The following is a 26,980-nucleotide window of genomic DNA, read 5'->3' on the forward strand; positions in this document are numbered from 1 at the left end:
CCTTTCGTTTTGCGTCCAGGACCTGTAACAGTGCCTGCCTGGCACATTTTAGAATTCAAGAAGATGTGGTTGGGGACCAGGCCAGCACCATCAGTCACTAACGTGAAAGAATCAAACAGCTAGCTCCATTGATTCTGGCTAGTTCGTTGGAGGAAAGTCATTAAACCTCCGCAGGCCACAGTTGCTAAACTTCAACATAGGATTTCTCTTAGATTATATGAGACAATCCTAGAAAGTCCTGATAAGGGGCCCGCTTGGGTTAATTGGCACAGCGCAAGCCTGGCCCTGGGATCCTCTGGCTGTCTCCGCCTTAGAAAGTCCGTTTTTGAACCGCGCAAGCTGAAAGAAGCACACGTACCGGGTCAGCTCACTCACTTTAATGGAAAGGGGATTCTCATTTCTTACAGCAATAGGTAAAAACATAAATACGGGTGGGTGGGTGGGCAGCGACAAGGCAGCAAGGTCCCAGGCACCCGGCCCAGGCTCGAGAAAAAGCGGTTGGATCTTAGGCCCGCGCGTCCGGGCTCTCGGTCCCGAATCGCTGGTGTTGGGTCAGTCGGAGGTGCCCGTGGGCGCTCGGAGGGCACTCCCGGGGCAGTAACCAAGACACCAGACTGCGCGATCACTCACCGCAGGCTGTGTGAACGCGCCTGGGGAAAAGGTAAATAAGGCGGGAAAAAGTTCCGAGACCCCCCCCTCCCCAGGAGTAAATGTGAAACCCAAGGACGCAGGGCCAGGGTCTTGGCGGGGGCCCTTCCTCCCCCCAGAGTCAATGCCCTTCTCCTAAGGTGGGATCCGGTCGGGTCCCTTCCCTACCAGGCTCGGATACCGTGCAGGGTGGACACTCCCGAGTTACCCTGCGGAACCCCGGGGCTCTGCACAGCGTTCAAGTCCCCGACGCCAAAGCTCACGAAGTTGCTATTGGCTGCAGCCGAAGCGGGTTGCGCCGCGGGAGATGCAGCGGGGTAAGCCGCGGCGCAGCTGTAGCCGGGGCTGCAGGCCGCACCACCGTAGCCGGGGTAGGCGGGGTAGGCGTTATAGCCATAGGCGTTGAGGCCCACGCCATAGGCAGGTGCGTAGGGTGCCGAGTCCCCTAGGCACGGCTTGCCGTCGCGCACCAGCACCGGCACCGCGATCCTGCGGGCAGGCGGCGGCGGAGGCGGGGGCAGCCCCACCAGCTCCAGAGTCTGGTCCTGTCGTTGCCTCTTGCACTTGTAGCGCCGGTTCTGGAACCAGATTTTGACCTGCGTGGACGTGAGCTTCAGCACGCTGGCCAGCTGGTCGCGCTCCGGAGCGGACAAGTACCGCTGTTGCTTGAAGCGGCGCTCCAACTCATAGACCTGCGCCTGCGAGAAGAGCACGCGTGGCTTCCTCCGTCGTCGCGCCCGGGGACGCTCCGCGCTGTCCGCCTCCGGCTTCTCCAGCTCCACCACCTTCTGCAGCGCGCACAGCTCTGAGCGGGAACAGAAAGGTAGAAAGACATTTGATCAGAGCGGCCCGAAGCCAGTAGCACCAGGTAGAGGTAACAGGTCCTCGTGGGTGCCACCCTGTCCTGCCTGGGGCGACCAACTTGGCACTAGGCTCCACGGACGCAGAGCGATTTTCCCTTGACAGTCAGTTAAGCATTTGTTGAAAGCCTAAGTGCCAGGGAGAGCCCTAGGCGCTGGAGAAGAGAAGTGTTTGCCCTGGGGCAGTTCATCCTGGTGAGCGAGACCCGGGGTTAAGATTTCAGACTGCCAAGAAAGAAAAAATAAAAACAAAAACGGGTGATGCTCTGGGGTGAGATATATTTGGGTTACTTTGGTTTGAGGAGTGAAGTGAAGGGAGGCCAGAGTTCTCACCCTGGAGGCGGTCACTTTGTGTCAAAATTAAGGAAACAAAGAAACAGAGGCCAAGAGGTGCTGGTTTGGTAATCAAAGACTCCTGGTAGCCGGCGCAGCATTTACGCAACGTCCAAGCTGCCACGGGTTGGCAGGGGAACCTTGCCCGCTTACTCAAGCCGGATTCCGGTCGCAATCAATTCTAGTCGCCCACAGAGGCTCCCGGGCCTCATCTCGGCTCCTAGACAAACCTAGGAATCCTTTTCTGGCTTACTGGGGTTTACAGCACTCTGGCCCTCCAACCTGCTTGCCGCTGACCCAGAGCTGGGCCCTGGTCTCCCTAGCCCCCTCCTTTCTGTGAGCAGATCAGGCTCCCCACTACCCACTTCCACGGGATGTCCTGAGAGTGAATCCGATCACCTTCCACAGCCTTCTCTTCCCGGGCTATCAGTGGCACGACATTTTCTAACGTATCCCATGAGAGAACCTCTTGGCCCTGGCCCTGTCCGGAAACTGTGCTGGAAAAATAAAACTAAAGCATTTTCCAGAGGGTCCGCAGTATCCCATTTTAAAGTCCAGGCCCTTGTTCCCAAAGACTGCACTCTCTTGGCCCAAAGGAGAAAAGGCCCCTGAAACTGCGGAGGCCAGGATTCCTCTCCAATTGTGTGGCCAAGCCTGTCTGCTGTGCGGCGCTCTGATTTCTGTTTAGCACTCCCCTAGATCCCCAACAGACCCGACACCCCAAAGCGATACTAAATCCTCTGGCGCAGAGATTCTGTTTCTCGCTTTGTTCTACCACAAGTGATCGCTGGACTTCGCCACAGATCCAAGAGCAGGGCCGCAGCCGCCGGAGGCTTTGTTAGGCTGAAAACTCCCACGGTTTTTGGTCTCTCCTTTCTGACCCCCTCATTCCGGCATTTCCTCTGAACACTGGTCGCGGGGACCCTCACGACAACCTAGCATCTCACTTGGAGCTCTCTGCGACCAGCCCTTGGCCCAAGCGCGCTCCTCCTCCTCCAGGGCCTGGGTTCCTGTGCGGAGAGGTCTGGGGGTGAAAGCGACCCGAGAGGGGAAAGGGGCCGGTGTTTCCCCCTTACCTTTCTTATCCGCTCGAGGGTCCTTGGCCGGGTCGGGGTCGCCGTAGGCTCGCGGATAGAAGGTGGGGCCGGCGGGAAAAGCAGGCGGGCACTTGGGGGGCGAAGACGCGGGACCCAGCTCGGCGCGCAGCTCTGGGAGGCCAGGCGCCGCCTCCGGCCGGGAGTAGGCCTCGGGCTTGAAGGCGGCCAGCATGCAGGAGGCGGGCGCCAGGGTGGCCTCCAGGCGCGCGGAGAGCTCCCCGGCGGCCAGGCTGCGCTGCTGCTGCTGCTGCTCCAGGTTCAGGATGTCTTTGACCGAGAACGGCGTGGGCGTGAGTGCAGGGCTGGGGAACATGGTGGCACGCCAGTCTCACAGCGCCAGGTGGGCGGCAGAGAGTGGCGCTGCCCGCGGCCCCGGGCAGCCTCCCTGCATGGTGCCCGCCGCCCACCGCCTGCGCACCCGCCTTCCTGCTCTGGATGTGGCCGGGCGGCAGGTAGCGCTAAGCACAAGGGGTAGGAGAGGCGGGACCAGGACCGAGGAGGGGGATTCAGCTTGCCATTGGGCCAGGGGCCTCGATGACAGGAGCGACGGGCAGTTTCGTGTCACCTAATATAGTCATACGGCTAGGAAAAAAAAAAAAAAATCCTGCTCAGCTTTTTTAAAGGGGCCACGACGCATTTGGAACTCTCCTTTTGCTCCAGGAGCCTGAGATTGTTCTACATTAGCCTGAAAAACCCAGACGTGGGCAAGGACCTTATTCTCCTCCTAGTTGGGCTTCTGGGCCAGTTGGGGTGGATCTGGAATTTGGGGGAAAAAATGGCACCCACAGCTGAAGCGGAGAATGAAGGGTGGGGTAAGAAGTTGGGGGAGAGGGGTAATTTCCAGGGGTCTTTAAGGCTTTATTGCAGAGGTGTGCCTGGCTGGGGAGAGAATGAATAAGAAGAGAAGGTTGTTCTGGGGTGAGGGCAAGAGGGGAGATTCTGGAAATCTAGAGGAGCAGCTCGGTCATGTCCCAGGGGTCCCAGTCATGTCCCAGGGGTCCCTCCTTCACAGGTATCCCAGGCCCTGAGGGCTCCTGGGTGAGTCACATTGTAAGAAAAGTCAAGGTGGGTGACTGTGGGTGGAAGGGGCCACTTACAACAGAGCAAGTTGCTAGCCACAACTCCAGGGCTGCCATTCACACCAGTACCCTCACAGGGCAGTGACTCACCCCTTAATAATGAGACAGGAGGGAGCTCTCTTCTAGGGGGGCACAGCAAAACCAGTGCCCCTTTTTTCCTCTTCTGGAGCCCACCAATCCTGCCCCCCTTTTTCTTCTACTCTCCCTGCCCAGCTTCAAGGTCCTCCAGCCTCTGCCATCTCCAGTTCCCCTGAGCCCCAGACCAGGTTTAGCTCTCAAGCAAAGAGGCCAGGATTTCTTCCTTCCTTTCTTTCTTTTTTAAAATTGCATTCTTAAAAATTTTAAATTTGTTTTAATTAGTTATATATAATAGTAGAATACATTATTGCATTTTATATGTTTATTTAATTAGTATTTTTATGTGGTGCCGAGGATGGAACCCAGCGCTTCACACGTGCTAGGCAAGCGCTCTACCAATGAGCCACAACCCCAGCTCTGGAGGCCAGGATCTCTCCCAGGCATCTGGGTTGTGCTTCCAGTGGGGCTTCCTGACTTCAGGCTTAGGCAGCGGGGGGGACAGGACAGGTGAGATGGTCATTTTTAGTCCAGGGTCACTAAAGCAGGTCGCTTCTGCCAGACACATCTGCCAGGGTTTAGGGAGTACAAATGAAGTTGCCAGATGCTGGGTGCTCGGCCTCATTCCCAGGAGAAGCAGCACTCCTTGGGAGAGCTGAGGAAAACTGGGCCTTCAGCCCCCAACCCCAAGTCTAGAACGCTGCACAGCGGCGCTTATTTGTTGGTAGTTTCTAGACAGAGGGGCCAGGCGAAGGACATTGCCTTACCCTACCTACCGCCTGGGATGGTGAGGCCTGTCTTTGGAAATGCCTCGCTTTCCCACGACCCACGCTAGTGCGCGGGCTTGCAGAAGAAGGAGTTGCGGAGGGCTCAGCTCCTGGGGAGGGCTGGTCGGGCACCTGGCAAGAGGGTCTTAAATAGGAGAAAGGGGATGCAGCGCCAAAGACTGGCTCAGGACACCACCAACCCGAGGGCCCTGAATGCTCGCCCGAAGCGCAGCGGGAACGAGCGAAGCGCAGGGGCTTCGTATCTGTCCAGGATACGAATGTTGTGCTCTAGCGGGACTGTGAGCCGTCGGGCGGCACCAGCGTCGGGGGCCCAGCGGTGACTAGGGTTGGCCTGGTTGGGTCCCAAAGTGCCTCTCATCAAATCCAAACTCCCAAGGCCTGCAGCCTCCCTGCGAGGGCCCTGCCGGCAACCCAGGCTTCTAGGCGCCAGCCGTCAGTCCCAGGCCCGGGCCACAGTCAGGGATGTCTCTCGTCCTGGGACTTGTGAACGGCACTGCGGACAGAGAATGCTTTTTCCCCAAGCGTGGGGGCTCTTCGGCCTCAGGAACACTTCTTGTCCCCCTCGACTTTCCTGCAACCTGTTTTTTCTTCTTCACTTGCTCTCGACTCACCTAGCCTGGGGGCCGGCCGCTCGCCTTTGAAGACTGTTTTTGGGGTGTGGGAGAGGATGCCTATCACCAAGGCGGTGATGTCAGGCAAACGAGCCACATCCGATTCAATTAAACGTCTCGCTGAAAAGAGCTCGGAGCTGGGGTCCTGGGAGCGCTGTTAAGTGAATCCGCTGGCCGGCGGCTCGCGATGACAGTTTGAAAGATTAGTGTGGGCCGACGCCTGAAATATTACCGTTTAATGGGGGACATCGAGGCTGCATCCGGGATCCCTGTTTTGAGAATTTTTTTTTTTAAGGAGAAAGTCCTAAGAAAGAAAAAAAATTGCATTTCCTTTGCAAATCAAGGCAGTGAAGATTTATCACCTATTTTCAGATATAGGAGTTCCCAGAGTAGACAGATCTGTGGGTCAGGTTCATGAAGAGGGAAGGGAAGAAAACCCGTCCTATTTGGAGAAAAAAATCTGACTTTTCCACTCTTATATCCTTTGCAAATCTGATATTGGTTTCTCTCGGCTGCAGAAAAAGCCCTGGAATTTGGGGAGAGAGGAAACAGGGCAAAACTGGATAAATACCGCGCAAAATCAAAATCGGGGCATCTTGCTTTGCAGTCTTGATTGTTTCTGAGCGAGTATAAAAAAAAAAAAAAAACATTTTTTTTTTCTTTAAATACGCAATGGCTGCGGGTCGGGTGGGTGGAAATTTGATTCTCCAGCCCCAGCCCGGATGCGTCTTTCTTCCCAAGGGCGGCGGGCCCAACCTGGCCGCCTCTCTGGCCGCACTTTGACCAACCTGGCAGGACAGACAGTCCTCAGCTGAAAGACAGAACGAGGGACCGGAAAGCTGTGCACCGACTCCGTTGCCTTTTAGAGACTTGGTGCTCTAAGATTAGTGACCTTCCAGGGTGACTCGAGCGCATTCTGCGCAAATAAATTATTATTAATTGAAAAGCGAACTGGGGCTGCTAGAGCCGGTCCCCCTTTCCTGCAATCCGCGGGGCCGCCCGCAAAAGGTATATATGATTAATTGAAAGATAAGCGGGAACTATCGCCGGGAATGTCATTAATGCGCCAGGGAGACGTCCACTGGAGACAGGCGGCGTTATCCGCGGCTTTATCTTCAACAACGCCTCGCTCTCGGCCGCGCCGGGGAAACAGATGGGGGTTTCTGTCTGGGACGCTCGCCCCGTGTTTATATTTTGGGAAGAATCGCAACTCGTGGGAGTCCCCGGCGGGCCCCCTGATAAATGGACATTAGCACTTTTTCGGACTACTGTATCAACAAAGGGGCTGCGGCGCGGCAATAATTGGCGAGAAAGCAAACAGAGGGCGGAGAGCGCGACTCTGCTCTTCGTCCGGCTGATGGATGAGCAGCGGCGGCTGCGGCCCGGCTCCCGGCCTCCGCCTGGGCTCCCGGCCCGGCCTCCGCGCCCCTGCGCGCCCTGGCTTCCTTCCTGGCCCCGGTTGCGGGGGCAGGGTGGGTGTCCGCGGCTTCCAAGACACCGGATTTTTCCTGCCCAGGGACGGGCACAGCCCCTCGTGTGGCACAGCCGGGGGACCAAGTCCTAATTCTGCAATTGCTTGAGAGCCCCCTGTGTTCCACGCGCGCTCACAAGACGTTGTGGTGGACTGTCTTCTCCCGATTGCTTGTCCGAAGGGAATGAGGCTCAGAGAGGTGGCGTGACTTGCTGGAGCGCACACAGATCTCCAGTGTGTCGGTGTCAGGATGTCAGGATTCCAACATAGACCGGACTCCAGAGGTGGGACTGTTTTCCTTCCTTGCACTTTGCTGCTTCTATTGATTGCAGAAGGAGCAAGACAGCCCCTCCCCAGGCAGCTAGAGAACAGGGCTAGGGCTCCAGGAGTTGAGATGCTGGGTCTCCCACAACCTCCACAATCAAGGGAAACTAGAGAGAGGGAGGGAGGGGAGAGGGGAGGGAGAGAGAGAAAGAAAGAAAAAGAAGAAGAATTATTTAAGATGTTCCCATCTCACTTTCCCCTCCCCCTTCTCTTTTGGGATCAGCTTTACTGAAATATGATTGATACAACATACAATTCACCTGCTTAAAGTATACGATTCAGTGATTTTCAGTATATGCACATAGTTGTGCCACCATCTCCACAGTCGATTTTAGAATGTCACAGTCCCCCAGAGCTGTAACCATTATTCATCGCCCCTGCCCACCCCTACCTTTGTTAGGCAGCCACTAGTCTGTGCTCTGCCTACAAGGATTTGCCTATTCTGGATGTTTCACATAAACAGAATCGTTTCCTGTGTGACCTTCTGTATCTGCCTAATGTTCTAAGGTTCATCCATGTAGTACCATGTATCAGCACTGTCCCTTTTAATGGCTGAATAATATTCCAATGTATGGATATGCCACATTTTATCCATTCATCAGTTGATGGACATTGGGTTGTTTCCACTTTTGCTGTTGTGAACAATCTCCCAGCTCACTTCTCCCTACCATCTAAGCCCTCAAAGGCCCTGGGATGATCCTTCTTCCCTCTTCCCATAACCAGCCCTCTCCTTCCCTCAAGTCTGGCTTCATGGCATGAAACCTGTGCAAGTGGCACAGGATCTGAGCTTGCTTTAAGGTTCTGTTCTTGTTGCCTTGAAACTTGTAATACGTTTTGAACAAGAGGCTCCACATTTTCATTTTGCACTGTCTACAAATGAGGCACCCTGCTTTCTAGGTAGTCTGGGAAGAGTCCTGGAAATACCAACTCTAGTTCCTCAAGTCCCTGTTGTGGGTCTGGCATTTGGCTTCCTTTCCCCAGGATCTAGCTCCAGCTAGTCAATGGGGGCAGGCAGGAAGCCCCAGGAGCTGATTCAAAGGCTGTCTATACAAAGTGGCTTAGCCCAAGGACCTTGAGCCATCAAAGGGAAGAGCAGATCCACCTGTGTGTGTGTGTGTGTGTGTGTGTGTGTGTGAGAGAGAGAGAGAGAGAGAGAGAGAGAGAGAGAGAGAGAGAGAGAACACGGAGGGAGAGAGGGAGAGAGTAGTAGGTCAGAACTCCCACCCACTATTGGGTGCTTGGCTCCATTAACTCCGTTCCTTCACCCACATTGACTGGGTACCCAGCAACCACCTGGTGCAGGGGTGCATAGCGCTCCCCAGGCCCTGAGGGAGGCCCAGTTGTATGAGAAGGGATAGTGGATTCTGAGCCAGTACTGGACACAGTCCTGCCTTGCTCACCAAGCAGCCAACTTCCTCCTGTCCCCTCTCAGGCCATTTGTATTTGCCTCCTTAGGGGCATCAGGTACACCCTTGCTTTTTCCAGCTGTGCTATTCGACTCACCTGAACAGTTAAGAGGGGCATAGAGCAATGTTGGCGGTCATCTAACCTATACAATAAAGCGAGAAATAGGCCCCTGCCAATGTAGTATTATACTATTTAGTGGGGGTGGGGCATAGCCCATAGGGCAGTGCACCTTCAAACTAAGGGAAATATAATGGATTAGTCTCATGATGAATATACTCAATACCATACAGATTGCAAATTTAAATCTAAAAATGAAGTATAGGATTGGTATACATGATAAGATAATAATTTTGGAGTGTTTGTATATTTTGGAGGGTGGATGAGGAGGAAAAAAAGACATAGAAACCATACAAGATTTTGTAAAAACTGTCATACAGGGGAAAAAACCAACAACACAGAGGACACAATACAAAGGGAAAATGCTAGAAATATGTGACAAAAAGGATGTCCATAATATGGAAAGAGTTCCTGTAAACCAACAAAAACACGACTCAATAAAATTGAAAAAATGGTGGAGAGCAGTAGGGCCTTGCTGGAAACAGGAGAGGAAAAACAAACAAACAAAAAAATAAAGAATTTGCAAATTAAAACACAAGAGGCAGATGGATCGTTTCACTGATCAGATTGTCAAAGATCAAAAAGTTTGATATTCTCAGCAGCACAAAAAAAAAAAAAAAAAGAAAAAAGAAGAGAAAAAGAGGAAAGGAAAAAGAAAGAAACTGAGTGAAATGAGAAAAAAATTCACTTGGGGCCGGGAGTGTAGCTCAGTGGTGGAAGGCTTGCCTGGCGTTCCTGAGGCCTGGGTTCCATCCCCAAGTTAGAGAATGACTCTGCCTGCTCACCTTTTTATATGGTTGATTGGGCGTGTAAGGTGGTAAACCTCTTTGGAGCAATTGGGTACTGACAAAATTTTGAATGCAAAAGTCCTTCAAGCAGATATTTCCCCTTCTAGGACTGTAGGTATAGACACATGCACACACAGTCTTTTCATGGCCGTTTTTCATATTTTTTAACAATGAAAATATTTAAAAAACAATGCAAGGGCTGGGGATACAGCTCAGTTGGTAGAGTGCTTCCCTCACCTGCAGGAGCCCTGGGTTCAATCCCCAGCACCACACACACACACACACACACACACACACACACACACACACAGCAATATATCCACATTAGGGACTGGTTAAAAAAAATCATGTTACACCAATACCAGCAGCCATAAGAACTAATTAGTTTCATTTCTACATGTTCTTATGGATACACTTTGTGATATGTTAAATATCAAATCAAGATTCAGAAATTTAAAAATCGTATTTTAAATATGGGCATACTCATACACACACTCACTCATAGGGCTCTATGGAGTTGTTTGTTTGTCGTTGTTGTTTTCTTTGTGATGCTGGGGACTTGGGGGCCCTGTGTACGCAGCACTCCTCTACTGAGCTACATTTCCAGCTGTGGAATTTTTTTTTTTTTTGAAGGGTAAACAAAATGGTAGGGAATCGCCTGGGGAAGAGTACTTGGGAACGGGGCTCAGGTATAAAACATGACATTTTAAATACTACGTTTTTGGGGACGCTTGCTTTTTCACTTTCAGGGCTGGGGAAATAAATATCTAGGTCAGAATCCCCTGAGGCATTTGTTAAAAATGCAATTCCTGGGTCCAACCCCTCATCCTGGAAGTTAAAAATCAGAGGTGCCAAGCCTGCCTGGTAGGGAGACCCAGTACGGTGGTCAGCAGAGCCCCAGAGGTAGGAGGGGCAGTGGCCTTGTCCAGCATTGTCTGAGGACAAGACCTTAATGGTTCTGGCTGCATAAGGCAAAGACTCTTCCCCAACTGTGCTTTGGTCTTAAAGGCCCAAGTTTTGGGGTCACTGGGGATGCAGTTCCCCCACTGTGGTCAGTGCCCAGTCCTGCTGGTCCCTGTGAGTGGCACGATGAGGCTGGCCCACAGGCTCGGGAACCCCCTCCTGGCCTGCCCCCACGCCCACGGTGAAGTGTGGAGGTCCCTCAGTTCCGGAGCCTGTCCTTGGGCCTACTATTCAGCCTCTCCTGAGAGCCAGCCTCCAGATGCACTCGGGAATCCGAACCAGACCTGGAATGTCCTAAAAAGACTGAAGTGACAATCCCCAATCTTGGGTGACACGGCCGGTAAACATAAGTATTTCATACCTTGTCCCCCCAGACACATGGGGGACCTTTACAGCCACTGGTCCTGAGTTGCACGCTGCAGTGAGGTGGACCCAGCAGCTCCCTGAAGCTCTGAGGGACACAGGTGGCACGGCTTCAGGCCTCTCTGGACCCTTCAGGCTATTAAGGTCCCTTCCATCTGGGTGACCCCCTTCCCCTTCCCAGAGGGAGCCCAGGGTCCTGAATTCGCCAGGGTCTGGCCTTAAGCCACAGCGCAGCCGCCACCACATCTTTGCTCCAAGCGGGACTGTGCCGCTGGCGGAAGCCTGAGCAGCGAACTGAATCCTTCTTGCTGTCGCCCCTGAGATCTACATCCTGCTCCCCTGTGCCCAAGCGCCCTATGGCCCTCGAGGGGGATATGACAGCCACGCACAGCACACCTAACCACCAGGAAAGTTCTGGGTCCTCTTTTTCTGGTGGTATTAAATAAATGAGCAAAGCCCAAACAAAACAAAGCGGCATGTTGCAGCCATCTCCCTCCCCAGAGAGTTCCCAGGCTTGGATGGCTTCTCCTGGTCTCATTTACTTTGGTTTTCTTAACAACTGATTTACAGACACATCAATGACTGCTCAAATATTATATTTAAAAACAAGTAATACATCGTAAAAACAACACAAAACAAGCATGTAAAAAAAGGGGGACTCAGGGGACCAGGTCTTTCCCACTGTCACCCAATTACCTCCCCCAAAGGCTTATTTGGGTTTTCTCCTCCTCCCCCCTCTGGGTGCTGGGGATCCAACTCAAGGCTTTGCATGTGCTAGGAAAGCCCTGGTTTTAAAACCCACTTTATCAAGGCATAATGTTCTTAGAACAAAATGAACAGTTGGAGCTACATTTCCACAGCTCTGGGACACGTGCCTGAGCTTGTGGAAAGACCACCAATAATCAAGAGAAGAGAAACATTGACATCATCCCAAAGGTTTTTTTTTTTTTTTCCTGCTTCTTCCTAGTTAATTGCCACACAGACTGTCACTGGTTTTTAAAGGTATTTTTTAAAGGGTCTGAAGATATTTTCTGTGCATTTTATTTGTTGCTAATTAAGTTATATCGTAGAATGCATTTTTTTTTTTGTCCTCTGAGAGCAACTGAGTTCTGCGGTTTCCTTTGCATTCTTGCTGTTGGCGGGTTTTGTTGGTATCTTGGTGGAAGTCACTTTCCTAATGTTTTTGGGAGTAAGTTTCTAAAACCGAATTTGTCCTGGGTCATTGGGCATGATCGATTTTAAAACTCGTCTTAGGGCTGCCGGGTCCGAGGGAGTCACTTTTCAACTTCCGTTGTCCTTTCGCATTAATTTCGCCCTCTTTCCTCCCCGGGCTCGGCGGCCGGCCGAGGACATTCCATCCCCGCTCCCCCGACGGCTGCCACCGCCCCGTGACGAACACCGCGTGGAGAGGCAGGGCGCAGTCCTTTAGGATCCCGTCGTAGGAGGCCACAGCTGGGAAAATCAGGTGACATTCGAGTCGGAGAGATGACGATTCAGAAAATGATGAAGAGGAAAATGCCCAGCGGGCGCGAACCTGGTGAGCCGCGGTTTGGAAGAACTTTAGGCTGGGCGCTCGGGCTGGTAAACGCCAAGCTTCTTGGGCTGACTGCCTCCAGTTTTTGTCCAAAGCGCAGGGGCGAGCTGGGGGCTGGGCTTGGGTGATCCGGCACAGCTCGGGGGAAGATGAAGTGTCGCGGGTCTGGACGGACCCTGGCTCCGGCTGAGCCCCAGCCGCGGTCCCGGGAGCGTCCCCCTCCCGCAGGCTGATGCCTGGCCAGTGTCTAATTCTGGCTGGAAACCGCCGGGTGGGCGGACGATCAAACCTTCCCAGGTCGCCGCCCTGACTCCCTCTTCACCGGCTTTCTTCCTTTCAACCTGCTCTGAGGAAGGGCTGCGACATTTCCACTGCCCAACGGAGCTTGCGGTGACCAATAGATGGGAAATCGGGGCACTGGAAAAGCCCCATTCGATTCCGTACAACTGGGTTCCATCAGTTTCTATGGAGAGTGTCCAGGGGCATGACGCGGGGGGCCAGGAGGCCAACGAGCTCCGGGATTCCGGAGCACATTAAGGACCGGCAGCAGGATGTCGCCGAGAGCCTTCGGTTCGCCTGACAAAATTGGCAAAATGCGGGGATTCGAACGCCAAATGAGCGTAATTGACCCATCCCCTACTTTGAGCGTACACGTGACGGTTGTAGATATTCAAGCCCTTAAAAGGAGCACAATGCAGCGTTTACGATGTAGACCTGCATCGGTGGGCTCGTTCACAGCGACCAGAAACGGCTTCGAATGTGCATGCTGGTGTGCTTTAGCATACTGAGACCACGCGAGGACACAAACGTGTTCCCTGAGCGCACAGTCACTTTTTGTCTCTCTTTGCGTGTGTTTTACGAGCGCACGGTCAAAAAAATTTTCCAAGGGTACAGAGGCGACATGGTGAAGTGCCCTTTGCTGTCCCCTCCGCTCCTACAGGGCTCCAGGCTGCTCCTGGCGCGCACGTATTCGTGCACTCCACGGTGTAAACTGAGTCTGCTCTCCCGGTGCCCTAGCTGGACGTCGCCTGGGCAGTCCTTCTGCTGTGTGGCCCTGTATCTTTAGGTAGGGGACATCTTTTGTCTCTCGGCAAGAAGCTTTCCTCCAGGAGAGATAAAGTAATCGATAGGGTCTTTTAAATAGCTCCGCGTTTCCTGTCCGGCGAGGAGTATCAGCGTGTGCACCAAATCTGCTCTGGTATGTCACCTTATCTCCCGTCCCCGCTGTTGTCCCCAAACTCTGCCTGTCAAGGGAGACGCCACCCGCATTAGGACCCAGACTGGGGCCCTTCCGCTCGGGGTCACGCGCTGCGCCCTCAGCTCGGGCCCTGCTGCCTCTTTGGGGTCCTGGGGGGTGGTGGGAAGATGAGGCGGGGGACAGGATAGGGGCGCTGGGGGCTCGGTCCGGGGAAGGGGAAGGGGGAATCGTTTGGGTTCATATCACTCAGGGATGGGCTTCTTCTAACTACAAAAATAGCTGGACTGCAGCTAGCTGAGAGCAGTGAATGTCATCTAGGTGCACAACCTGGCTTGCCGGGTCGGTGACTGCAGGAAAACTAGGCTTGTCCTTCGGAGAGGACTGCTCAGATTTTAGAAAGCGCTGCCTGGCCTGTGGTCACCTTCCACACAGCGGTGAAGTGGCAAACCCTGGAACAATCCTCGAAGATCTTCTGCGGGCCAGGTCTTGTGCCCAAGTCTTTCTAGGGGTTGGAGCAAGCTCTAAGACCAGGAAGACCCCCGGCCTCTTCCAATGTCTAAGCACTGTTATGCACATCTCTTCGTGCATCCGGCCTCAATTCAGAGTCTGCTTTATCTATTTTTTTTAAAGAAAATAAATCAAATTACAATGATAAAAACTTGTTGCCCTCCTCCCTCCCATCCCCAAATCATGCACCAGTCCACCAGCCATCTAGGCAACAGGACATAAGCTCCCCTAGTCTCCAGACTCAGAATTCCCCACAGGGCTCTTTCTCCTGGGAAGCCGGAGGAGGAGTGATTTCTTGGCTTCAAATCAGACTTGCTCCCTTGCAAATGGCCCAGGATCATTCTGGATTGCTCCAACTGCTGGGGGAGGACCACCCACCAAAACAACCAGGGGAAAACCCAGTCCTTGGAAAACCTTGTTTTCCCGTTTATCAGGATTTATTTCTCTAAAATAGAAATTTCTGTCGGGAAATAGAATAGGGGCAAACATCACTTTTCTCCATCCTGGTGAGGTAGAGCATTCCTGAATCTTCTTTAGGTCTTCCTTCTCCTTGTGGGTCTTTCCATATCATCTCAGCCCTCATTTAAAGGAAAGAAAGAAAATAATTTGATTATTAGCGATTGCCAAAGGTTGATGGTGTGGGAGGGGAGTGCTTGCTGTGCTCTCTGGAAGGGTGGTCCCGCATATCATGGGCTGTGCTGTGCTGTGTGAGCAGGACACCACCATTGCATTCTGGGCCCAATGGTTTCATGCACTCTCCTTGAGTGACTCTGGGGACCCAGCTGTTCAGTCCTGGGTAGACTGACGGAGAAGGCCTTTGTGGAGGGGCAGCCACCTCCTCTGCCAGGACAGGGCCCTCCTGGGAGGGCTGCCTTTGAGTGGGCACCTGTTAGGAGGGGGCCAGGGTGCCTGGATTCTTTTCTTATAACAAAATGTGTGTGGTGAGATGGGGAAGTTGGAACATTTACAAGATGCAGAGTGATAAGAACAGCCGGCTTCTGGTATGGACATCTCCCATCTCCCTTTCCCTAGATGTGACTGCCCAGTGGGACCCTTAGGTACTTTTCATTAGGGAAAGCTGTACTGCCTGTTCAGTGGAAAGTGACCAGAGGGGGAGGTGAGACAGGTAAGATTGGGAGCAACTCTCAGCCTAATCCTGGATCCTAGGCTCCGGGACATGCTTCTTAGATAGGAAAGTAAGCTTTCCTATTTAGGACATTTAGGCAAGTGAGCTTTCTTAGTTCCTATTTAGGACAGGAGTGAGCTTTCCATTGCTGTGACCAACCTTGGGGTGCCTCAGCCCCCTCCCAGATCCAGCAATGCTCTTGCTCCCCTCTCTGGATGGGAGTGTGTGGCTTTGCAGCCTTCCTAGCTTTCAGGAATCTTTTACTCCAGCATAACCCAGAAGTGCCCAGAATAAAAACAGCCCTGGGAATTTTCACAAGCCCAACTCAGCCTTGTAGTAGCACGCAGTCCAAGAAAAGAAACATGCTGGCACCTGGGAGCCCCTTGGAGCACCTTTCCCTCAGGGTAATCACTGTCTGACCTCCTGCAAAGATTGCTTTTGCCCAATTTTGAACTTCACTCTATGTCTGATCATACAGGATGTGGACTGTGTCTGGCGATTTTTATGCAACCTATGTTGGTGAGATCCATCCACATTGTTTGTAGCCCTAGTCAAGCCCCCTTTCACTGCTATGTGGCAATTTATTTTATTAATGTACTATAGGTTGAGCCACCCTAACTGACATCTGAGATGCTCCAGGATCCACAACTTTTTGAGCCTCAACCGGACATCACAAGTGGGAAATTCCACACCTGACCTCCTGTGATGGATTGCAACCCAAATTCAAGTGCATCGACATAATGATTTTTGTGTTTAGACTTGAGTCCTTTCCCTAAGATATTTAGTTTTATATGCACGCAAATATTCCCAAATCTGAAAAAGTGTAAAATCTGAAATACTTCTGATCCCAAGCATTTCCATAAGGGACATCCAACTTGAACCATATGTTCATACTCTGTTGATGAACTTTTGGGTGGTTTCCAGGTTTTTGTTTTGTTTTGTTTGGGGGCTGAACCCAGGGGCTGTGCTTTTTTGACAGTTGTGAGTAGTAAGTGCCACTGTGAACTCTCTAGACATGTGTTTTGGTGAACATATATTACATCTTGCTTCTGGGCAGTAGACATAGACTTGGTTTTAGAAGATTCTAAACCAAATTCAATAGGCTTTGAAATTGTTTTTTTAAACTACAGTTTCTCCATGTCCTCTCTGGTTTTTGGTATTGTGTTTTTAAATTTAAGCCAGTCTGGTGGGGTGTGGGGATAGCTCATTGTGGTTTTGTTTTGTCTTTCTCTAATGACTAATGAATCAAACACCTAAAATCTAAAAATAGATGTTCCTTGGCTTTTTGAATAGTTTCTTTTGTGAAATGTTGATTTAAATCTTTGGCTTTTTTTTTTTTTCCGTGATTAGTGGAGTCTGTTATTTGTTTGTTTGTTTGTTTGAACTGGATTCAATCCAGAGGCACTTAAGCACTGAGCCACATCCCAGCCCCTTTTTGTATTTTGTTTAGAGACAGAGTCTCACTGAGTTGCTTAGCACCTCACTAAGTTGCTGAGGCTGCCTTTGAACTCTCAATCCTCCTGTCTCAGGCATTGGGATTACAGGCCTGTGCCACTACAACAGGCTATGATTTATATATTTTTTTCATTCTTTTCAAAATTAGCTTTTATTTTAAAATTCATTTTAACTGGGACTAGCATGCATGAGGCCCTGGGTTCAATCCCACCACTGCAAAATAAAATAAAATAAAAATAAAATACCTGATACATACAATATAACAATGATGCATATTGATGGGATATAATGTAATGCCTTGATACATTGTGTAATGTTCAAATCAGGTTAAACCTCTGTATCTCCTCAAATGTTTATCATTTCTTTATGATGAAAGCTTTCAAAATCTTTTCTTCTACTTTTCTGAAATGTACAGCATATTATTGTTATCTATAGTCACGTTACAGTGCAATAGCTCACCAGAACTTCTTGCTGCTTTCTAATTGTAATTTAGAATCCATTGATTACATTTCCCCTCCCATCCCACCTGGTCTGCATTTAACTCTCCTGATGACTTAGCACCTATTTTAACCCTCATCTAGGAACATTTTTGACCTCTAGGTTGTGCACTGCTGGTCTGTACTGGGGGTACTTGTGGCTGAGATATCTTCTTGGGCTCTGCTGTCCCTGTGAACTCCTTGTAGACAGAATCCAGGACTCAATCTGTTTGTTTTTCTCCTAGTTGCTAAAGTATTATCTTTTGCAAGAATATTTTAATGACCCATTAAACAGGGGGAGCCCCTGTGGATATGAAGAAGAGGGCTAAACTGAATATTAGGTCTCTCTCTCTCTCTCTCTCTCTCTCTCTCTTTTTTTTTTTTGAGAGAGAGAGATATATATTTTTTAATATTTATTTTTTAGTTTTCGGCGGACACAACATCTTTGTTTGTATGTGGTGCTGAGGATCGAACCCGGGCCGCACACATGCCAGGCGAGCGCGCTACCGCTTGAGCCACATCCTCAGCCCAGAAAAATTAAAGTTTGAAGAGTTTTTTTTTTTCCTTTCAGTGTTAGGGATTGATTCCAGGGCCCCTCAAGTACCAAACACATACCTCTGAGCTATAATCCTAGCCCTATATTTACATGTCACTTTTAAACTTTAAAAGTGACATGTAAATATAGAAGGGTAGCTGACTCCTACCCTCTTTCAAAGTCGCAGACCTAGTGCTGTCTCTTCCAGGTAGTCTTTCCTGATTGCTGCAGTTTAGAGAGAGACACTTGCCTCTTGGAACATGAGCAAAATAAGGAATATAATTTTATACAATCTTTCCATACTTTGGGAATTATCATTTTAAAAAGTCTGCAAAATTTGGAGTGAGAATAGCAAATGATAATAATAATAATAATTAATAATAATAATAATCATTATTATTATTGGGATTTGAAACTGGGGATTGAACTCAGGGGCACTTGACTACTGAGCCACATCCCCAGCCCTCTTTTGTATTTTATTTAGAGACAGGGTCTCACTGAGTTGCTTAGTGCCTCACTTTTGCTGAGGCTGGCTTTCAACTCTCGATCCTCCTGCCTCAGCCTCCCGAGATGCTGGGATTATAGGCGTGTGCCACCACGCCCGTCTGCAAATGATTATTTTTAATTACTTTGACTAGTTTCCAGCCACCAGAACTTCTTGCTGCTTTTTACTAGTATTGCCTATTTACACCTTCTATTGAGATCTTCTTTTTTAGTGATTTTTTTGGTCTCTAATTAATTAGTGATGCTTTGTCATTTTATTTTACACTGCAAATATTTTTACCAGTATCCCATTTGTCTTCCTCGAACCTTCACTTTTATTTTAAGGCATTTGGTGATGTATAAGGGGGATACTTATTGCTGGTGGGGTTTGAGTCCTAATCAGGACTGGCTATGGTCAATGGCAGAGCAAGGCGTGAGCACCATCAGGGCTCTGACCATTCTGGCAGTGACCCTGCAGGGCAGGGATTCCACAGGACAAAGCCTGCTCCTACTGTGGCCTATTAGAGGCCATAAATAGCTGACCTTAGAGATTGGAGCACTGCGTTCCTTGAAATTTCCATCCCAGGCCCAGGGGGAGGGAGTGTGGATGGCTCCTCCCCAGACAGAAGGAGATTCAGAGCAGGCGACCCAGAGGACAGCGGAGAGGGAAGGAGGGTTCTGAGTTTAGGCTGGCGGCCTTTGAGGCACATGCATTGGTCTGGTGGGCAGGTCCACCTCTGGGTGAGCTCAGGCTCTGTGGAGCTGCATCCTCCTCCAGAGAATTGCTTGACCTCCCCAGACCTCAGTGTTCCCATCTGAAAACTGGGATAAAATTTATAATTTCTCAAAAGATGATTTATGAGAATTAAGCAGGACAATGTGACATGAAGCCTTGAATTCTCTGATGCTCTTCCCATTGAGAATCACTGGTGACTTTGCTACTGCTTCGGCCAACAGGACACGTGGTTTCCAGGGCCAGGCAGGCCAGGGAAAGGCACTGGCTCCTTTCTTTTATCCTTTCTGCTCTCTGAGCCCTGAGCTTCAGACAAGAAGCCAGTCACTGGAAGAGGCCACCCGTGGGACCCTGGTGAACAGTGAGTGACGGGCCCTCCAGGTGACCCAGCATCTCACTGGCCCAGTTTTCTCAGACTTTAGAGACCTGCTGGGTCCCTTCCCGTGTTTTGGCCCACAGAATCAGCGTGTATGTGTGTATGTGGTCATGCCACTGGGTTCTGGGATGGTTAGTTACACAGCAGTTGATAGGCAGAGCACAGTCTGAGCAGAGTGGTGTCCTGCACTTTTTGCTCAGTAGTAGGTGCTCAGTAAACAGAGCCCTTCACGTTATCAGTAGCAGAGCTGTCCCAGTGTAGAGAACAGGGGCTGTTAACAGAGAAGAGAGCAGAGGGGCTTGCTCTAGGCAGGTTGACCTTGATGATCTCAGGTTTTCCACCTTGGCTCCAATTTTAGCTTCTCTTTCCTCTACCTCCAGAGTCCCAAACTGCCAATAGTCACTGTAGGAGATGGTCAGAGGCCTTAGACTTTTCTCAACCTTCTTTTACTAGTGGTCTTGGCAGGGATTGCAGGGTGGGGTGGAGTTGGGGAGGTGGGGTGAGGAGCAGAGGAGGTGCATTTCCTCAGTTCTGATGATGCTGAATGCTTTTCATGTATTTGTTTTGGCCATTTGCATTTCTTTTGAAAAGTATCCGTTTGATTCACTTGCCCATATATTAACTGAGTTATTTGATTTTGGGGTGTAAAGTCGCTGAGTTCTATGCATTCCAGATATTCATCCTGTTAAAGGCGTAGCTCGCCAACATTTCCTCCACATCTGTGGGTGTCTCTTCACATTCCTCATCGTTTCCTTGACTGTGCAGAAGCTTGTTTAAGGCTTTGGATTTGCCAAACAAAACTTTCAGCTGCAGCAGGCTGTGGCGGGCTGTCCTGGTCCCTCGTTTTCTTGAGCTGGTGTGGGCCCGCGGCAGGAGGGCGGACTGGGCCGGCCCTGAGCTCCGGCTTCTCGGGTTTCCTGGCGAGCGCGTCCATCTCTCCTCAGCTCCAGGAGGAGGCTGGTCCCTCTGAAGTGCAGCAGGCAGAGCGGCACCAGCAGATTTTCCATGACTTGGGGAACATCTGGACGGGTCGTTACTGCGTTAATGCGGCTGCAGGGCTCATCCCGGCTGCGTCGCATCTCCCAGCTCCTGACCTTGACCTTCCCCTTGGGAGGCGCCTTTGACTGCTGGGGGTGCTCCTGCCAGGGAGGAGAGAGGGAGAGGGCGCCTGGGAGATGGAGAGGGAGAAGACTGAGAGCGGGACACCGCCTCTCCTCCTCCGGTAAGATGGACAGCAGCCAGCTGCCAGGAAGGACAACGGGCATCAGATTATTGGAGGACAGTTCGCTTTGATGAAAACCTTCATCTTCTCCTTTAATGGCATAAGAGTGCTTTCCTTTTAATCAGCAAAATGAGCCAATTGCTGGGCCAAGAGACTGTGAAGGGGGCAGGGGACCGGCCAGGCGGAGCCCCCACCTGCCCCTCAGGCCCAGCCAACCAGCCCCTTCCTTGGAAGTTGTGAGCAGAGGGCCCCACGGTGGCTGGGGTGGAGAGCACTTGCCTGTCACAGAGAGGCTCTGGGTCCGTCCCCAACACACACACACACACACACTTCAGAGAGGAAGGAGGGATAAGTTTTGAGATCTGCTACACAGCAGATGACATCAGCCAATGATACTGTATTATGTATTTCAAAGTAACTCAGAGTTTCAAATATATCACCATAAAAGATAATAGGTAAGCAAGGTGACAAGTGTGTTAATCGGCTTGAGGTGACCACTTCACATTGTGCACACGTATCAAAACATCACATTGTCCCATATATGTGTGTGCAATTATGACTGCCAAACAATAATTTTAATAAACATGAGAAGAGCAACAATACCAACTTCTCAACGACTGGGATCGCCTGTGTGAACTACCGGGCTCGAGGTCAAGTTTAGCTTCCCCCCACATCTTCTCTTTTTCTCAACCCTCACCACCTTATTTCTTTTCTTTCCTTTTCTCTTTCTTTCTTTCTTTCTAAAATGGGGATAATGTCACTTGTAGACTTCCTTGGGCTGTTGAGAGGGATCAATGCGCATGAAGGATGTTATGTACATGTAAATGATACTTTTTCACTATGGAGAATATGCCTTTGAAGAAGTTGTCCTTATTTATTCATTTAATGTTGGGTTGAGCTGACCTACCATTGAGCTACACCCCCACTCCTCCTCACTCCTTTATATCGTGAATTGAATCTTTGTTTTATTTAAAAAGAAGGAAGAAAACCACTTAAGAGCAAATAGTTATAAGCTCTTGCACCTAAGGGAACACCTATGCAGATGTCCCAAGGTCATCTGTGGGACGTGGAAACTGAAACACTTCTTTGGGGCTGAGGTGGGCTCTGCCAAGGTGGGCTCAAGCCAAGCACGGGCTTGGCTTTATCTTAAGGGCTTGCCTGGACAGGGAAGTGTGGAAGGGATGCCTGCTTTCTTGTTGTGGGGTGTTTAAACATCCTTCAGGAAGAGTTTTCACATGTCTTCCTCCAGGTGGGCAGCGAGAGGCCAGAGGGTTTGGATCTTCTGCCTTCTAGGCAGGAGTCCTTAGCATTGCAGAATCACCTAGAAGACAATGGTATCCTTTTGTATCTTAGTGGCCCTTAGGAATCACCTGGAATTCTTGTTCAATGAAATTCTGGTTTAGCTGGGGGCAGGAGTCTGCACTCAAAAACCAACACTTCAGGCTTCTGGATGGCACTGACTTTCTGATCTGTGCTTTGACAAAGCTTCAGTCTGAATATTCCAGAGCATGAATTGAGATCATTGTAACTTTGAGTGGAAAAAAAAAAGAATGTGAAACAGCTCATTAGTTATCTTTATATTGATTAACAGAATCTTTCGGATACATTGGGTTATATAAAATAAATTCCCCTGTGTAAAACTATGGCTACTAACAAAATTTTAAATTACAAATGTGGATCACACCATTATTAATGCTGTTCTAGAATTTTTCTCTGTAGATTTGGATGCAGTTATGGATACTGCTGCATGTACAGTTACAAGAAGAGATAACTGGGATCATTCATTTTGCACTGGAGCTTACTCTTTTTTTTTTTTGAATCAAATAGGGTATAATTTCTCATTTTTCCAAGTGTACAGGTTGCACTCTTACCCATCTGTCTTGGAGATCTTCCTGTCATTATGTAGAGGTCTGCTTTTTTTCTTTTAAATGGATGTTTAGTATTCCATCTCGATAAGCCACAACTTATTAAACCACTTCCTATTGATCGACATTCGACTTTTCCCACATTTTTGCTGTTACAGGCCAATGACTATTATTGCACTTTTTTTTCTAAATACCTACATCTCTTGGCTCAAAGGGTTACTGGGGTTTTCCAGGTTCTTCCTGAAAACTATAGGGTGACTGTGCTGCTTATTGTCCACAAGGCAACATTTGGGAGTGAAAGACATTGATATCAGTGACGATTATGGGACAGTATTTGCTACAGAGAGGACTGACCTGTGCCGATGACATGTGGTCACTGGAGCCATAGAAAGTCCTAGCATGTGTCCCTGCTAGGTGATGATTCACATGATGACAGCTAGAAGCCAGTCCCAGCCCTGGTCTCCAGGCTCCAGGTCCATCGCTGCCATCTGTCTGGAAAGTGGAGGCCATGGTGACCAACTTCTGAGGCTGGAGAGAGGACAAGAGGGAAATGGACCCAACCTCCCAAGAGAGCACTCAGGGAATAGGGAGGCTCCCTGGCTGGAGGCTGACTCCCAGGAGCCCTTTGTGGTGTGGATGGTGGGCAGGGGGTTGCCGAGATGGCCTCATTCTTGACCACTCGTGGCCGACTCAGGGACAATCTGAGCTGCTGTGACCTCGAGGTGAAAGACCCCGGATCTTGTTACGGGTCCCTCCAGGAAGCCTCCCCTCTCTTCCCGCCCTCCTTTCTGTGACTAATTTCTGAAATCTCTGTAACGGAGAAGGCATTGGATGGGATTTCCTACTGTGGGAGGGCCATGGGTACCGGACCGGGCGGGGGTGGGGTGGTGAAGGCCGAGCCTCCTGGGCGGCCTCCTGCCGGCCCTGCAGAGTGGAGCTGAGGCCCAGGCTGGGGGCAGCAGCTGGCGGGGCGTTGGGATGACCTCACTGATGACGGCCAGATATGGCTCTCTCTTGTGGGTAGATTCCAGAAGACAATGTGCTCCCTGCTGGAAGGGCCGTGGTCATTGTCTGAGGGGATCTGCCCGCCCCGGCTCTGACAGTTCTCAGCTGCCCTGTAAATCTTCCATCAGCTCCATCTGGCCAAAAAGATATCATCACCATGTTCCCATAAGCCACGGGAGGAAACGTTGCTATGACACAGCTCCCTGTCCCCTGCAAGCCCAAGAATCCTGGGGAAGGGAGTCACCTTGGCGGGGCTGCTTAGCTGGAGCCGGGGTTCCATTCACAGGTGGCTGAAGGCTGGACACCTGGGCTCCCATCTGCTTCATCACGGTCGGGATCCAGGATCTGGAAGCCCTGTAGGCCCATTCAGTTAAATTGCCTTCATTTTTTTTTTTAAAGCAATGGAAACCTTCTTGAAAATGATATTTTTATGCAGAACCTCACCATGTAGAGTAGAGGTCCTGCGCCCTTTCAGCACCGGTTCCTGTCATCCTCAGGGGCTCCTGTCTGGAAGCTGCTGTGTCAGCACTCTGTCCAGCCTGCCCCCCCCCCCCCAGGGGGCATTCCTGACACCTGGTTGTGGATGTCTGGGCCCCTATGTTAAGACAGAGCCATGGCCAGGGAGACATGCTTTGGGGCAAGGCGGTTCTCTCCAATGTGGCCCCTGGAAGTGGCCTTCCATTCCCTGAGCTGGAGGTGGCCAACGTGCCAGGCTGCTGAGCCGTGCTGTGCTGAGCCATGACGGAGGCCTGCTGTCGCACCACGCACCACAGGGTCATCAGGAAACCGCCACGATCCTTGCAACTGGTACGAGCAGGCACCAGGGACTGGGGAAGTCGCACGAACTGCTCGGCTCTGTGTGGGGGTTCCTGGTGGAGACACAGGGAGTCCTGGGATGCCCCCTTGGACAGCTCCCTGCTGCCTCCCTGGAGCACAGGGTGGCTTGGGTTTTCATGGCCCATGATGAGCACCGTGCTGGGGAGGGGCTGTCAGCAGATGGCATCCAGGTTGGAAGTGGTCTTGGTAATTTCCAGAAAACACCAAAACACAAAAAACAGAAACACCAGGCTAGATCATCAGAGGGGACTGACTGGAAGGTGGCTTGGGAACTGGCCATGTCCTTCCTCTGCCTCGCCCGCAGGCTGCAGAGCATGGTGCTGGTGAAGGCAGAGTCTTTATTGCTCTCTCTGTTCTCACCAGTGAAGTGCTGGCCAATTTTTTTCCCTTCTTGATGCTGGAGACTGAACCCCAGGGGTGTGCTACTTCTGACCTGTATCCCCAGCCACCTTCCTTTTTAAAAAAATATATATATTTTAGTTGTTGGACCTTTATTTTACTTATTTATATGTGGTGCTGAGAATCGAACCCACACAAGGCAAGCACTCTGCCACTGAGCCCCAGCCCCAGCCCCTCCCTAGCCCTTTTTATTTTTCATTTTTGAGACAGGGTCTTATGAGTGGCCCAGGCTTGGGGGGTCCTCCTGCCTCAGCCTCTGTGCACCACTGTGCCCGGCTGAGATTCTCCTTCTTGGTCACAATGTAAATTTAAGTTCTGGGATGAGGAGAGAAAGTTCTAAATGGGCTTTGTCAGTAGGGCTGTCCCTCTGCGTCACGGGCTCAGCCTCTGTGGATTAAACCAAGTGCAGATTGAAGCACTTGGGGAAAAAAATTTGCACCCGTTCTAAACAGTGTCTTAAAGATTATGAGCCATCTACAGGTGATGGACGTGTAGGGGAATATGGGGGCTGTTCTAGGCAAGCACCGTGCCATTTTATATAAGGGACTTGAGATCCCTAGAGTTTGGTATGGGGGGCGGGTGTCCTGGAACCAATCAGTTCAGATCCTGAGAGACAACTGTATACACATCCATACTTAAAAAAAAATTGAAAAAATTTAACCTCCAAATATTTATTGAGGGACTTGAAATTTACAGGCACATCTCCAGTCCTTTTTATTGTCTGAGACAGGGTCTCACTAAGTTGCTGAGGGTCTCACTAAGTTGCTGAGGCTGACTTTGAACTTGCGATCCTCCTGCCTCAGCCTCCTGCGCCAGTGGGATTGCAGGTGGGCATCCCTGCACCTGGCTCCTAAGCTTAATTATTGAAGAGACAGTTTTGTCCTCAGGGGAAAGGCCAGAGGCCTGGGAAGAGGTGGGGAGCGGGAGGGGGAGTTAGATTTGACCTCCAAGCACACCCAGGCCCCTCAGCGTCTGATCTGGTTGTTATCATCCGGGGCTTTTCAAGCTCGCGTGTGCCTCAGACCCAGTGGGGGTGGGGGGCGCTTGTTAACAAGTTGCTGGGCCGACCACCTTCATATTTCTATTTTGGTAGGTGGGGTAGGGCATGAGAATTGCATTTCTAATAAGTGGCGCTCATGTTGAAGGTTGTGGACTTATTTTGAGGACCACTGGCGCAGGGCTGTCCCTGAGTTATGGAGCTCCTGCTGAGGCACCATTCTTCTTCCTTCTGGGAGCAGATTATCTGATAGTCTAGATTCGTCTCTTGCCTGTGCTGACTCCCTTCGTGGTGGGACTTTGCTCCCCTCCCTGCAGAGGTGGAACTGGTTCTCCAGGACCTCGAATCTGGGTGGACCTGGTAAATCGCTTTGGTCAGTAGGATGTCACGGAAGCAACCCTGGGTGACTTCCAGATCCCAGATCTTAAGGGGCTGGGTGGCTTCCACCTTTTCCATTTTGGAACTTTGCCCTGAGACCAGGAGATAGGGAAAGCAGTCTCACCTCCTGGGGGAGGAGAGGTCATGTGGCGGAGAACCAAGTCTCCTGCCAACTAGCAGCCCTAGCTCCCACAGACACGACTGACAGCATCTGGAATCTTCCAGCCCAGTTGACCCTGTAGCTCAGGGTTTGGGATCTGGGACATCCCCCAGAGACTCAGGTGTTGAATCAGCCATGTCCTGAGGTGTGGCATTTGGGTAATTTTGGACCAAGAGGGCTCAGACCTCATCAATGGGCTGAGTCCACAGCTGGTGGCGCTGGAGTCTGAGGCAGAGGGGCCTGGGTGGAGGACGCAGGTCCCTGGGCTGGGCCCTGGCGGGTGTTCCTTGTGCTCCCCCCTCCCCTGCTTCCCAGCTGCCCCGGGGTGAGGTGCTGTGCTCCACATGCCCTTCTACCATGATGCTTCTGTCTTGGAACAGACGACCATGGACTGGACTCTCGGAAACCCTGAGCCACAGTGAGTCTTTCCTCCTCTCAGTTGTTGTTCTCAGGTATTGTGGTCACAGATGGAAAGCTGACATGCTCAGGTGGCTGACGCTCAGCACCGTTAACATTTGGGGCCGGGTGACTCTTGGGGACTCTCAGATCTCTCCTGGGGACTGTAAGATATTGCTACATCCTTGTCCTCTCCCCAGTAGACGCCAGCAGCACCCACCAACAATGTCTCTGGACGTTCTCAGCTGTCCTAGTGGTGGGGTGGGAATCAGCCCGGCAACCACCTGGTTCGCCCATAAAACCATGGACTGCAATCAATGGAGGTCGGGTCAAGGCCACTAAGTTTTCAAAAAGTTCTAGATGTTGTAGCATTC

At 50.9% G+C, this 26,980-nt stretch overlaps 1 protein-coding gene across 1 annotated transcript; it reads right to left on the minus strand.

Moving 5' to 3' along the window:
* Positions 1-398: 398 nt before the first annotated feature.
* Positions 399-3,463, minus strand: Nkx2-5 (NK2 homeobox 5). The gene is made up of 2 exons (XM_046421370.2): positions 2,918-3,463; positions 399-1,453 (listed from the first exon to the last, which is right to left on the minus strand). The coding sequence occupies exons 1-2, from the start codon at positions 3,249-3,251 to the stop codon at positions 813-815; spliced, it is 975 nt and encodes a 324-aa protein (XP_046277326.1). The 5' UTR covers positions 3,252-3,463; the 3' UTR covers positions 399-812.
* Positions 3,464-26,980: the final 23,517 nt, after the last annotated feature.

Source organism: Marmota monax, unplaced genomic scaffold (genome assembly GCF_021218885.2).
Source record: "Marmota monax isolate L192 unplaced genomic scaffold, Marmota_monax_Labrador192_F-V1.1 WCK01_AAM20220418_F8-fsc00084, whole genome shotgun sequence".
NCBI lineage: Eukaryota > Metazoa > Chordata > Mammalia > Rodentia > Sciuridae > Marmota > Marmota monax.

What these genes read in the sequence shown, in the direction of transcription:
- Nkx2-5 (XM_046421370.2), bottom strand. Translation starts at nt 3,251, where the DNA reads ATGTTCCCCAGCCCTGCACTCACGCCCACGCCGTTCTCGGTCAAAGAC. An exon ending in CCCTCGAGCGGATAAGAAAG is followed by an intron (nt 1,454 to 2,917) that starts GTAAGGGGGAAA and finishes GTTCCCGCTCAG; the next exon opens with AGCTGTGCGCGCTGCAGAAG.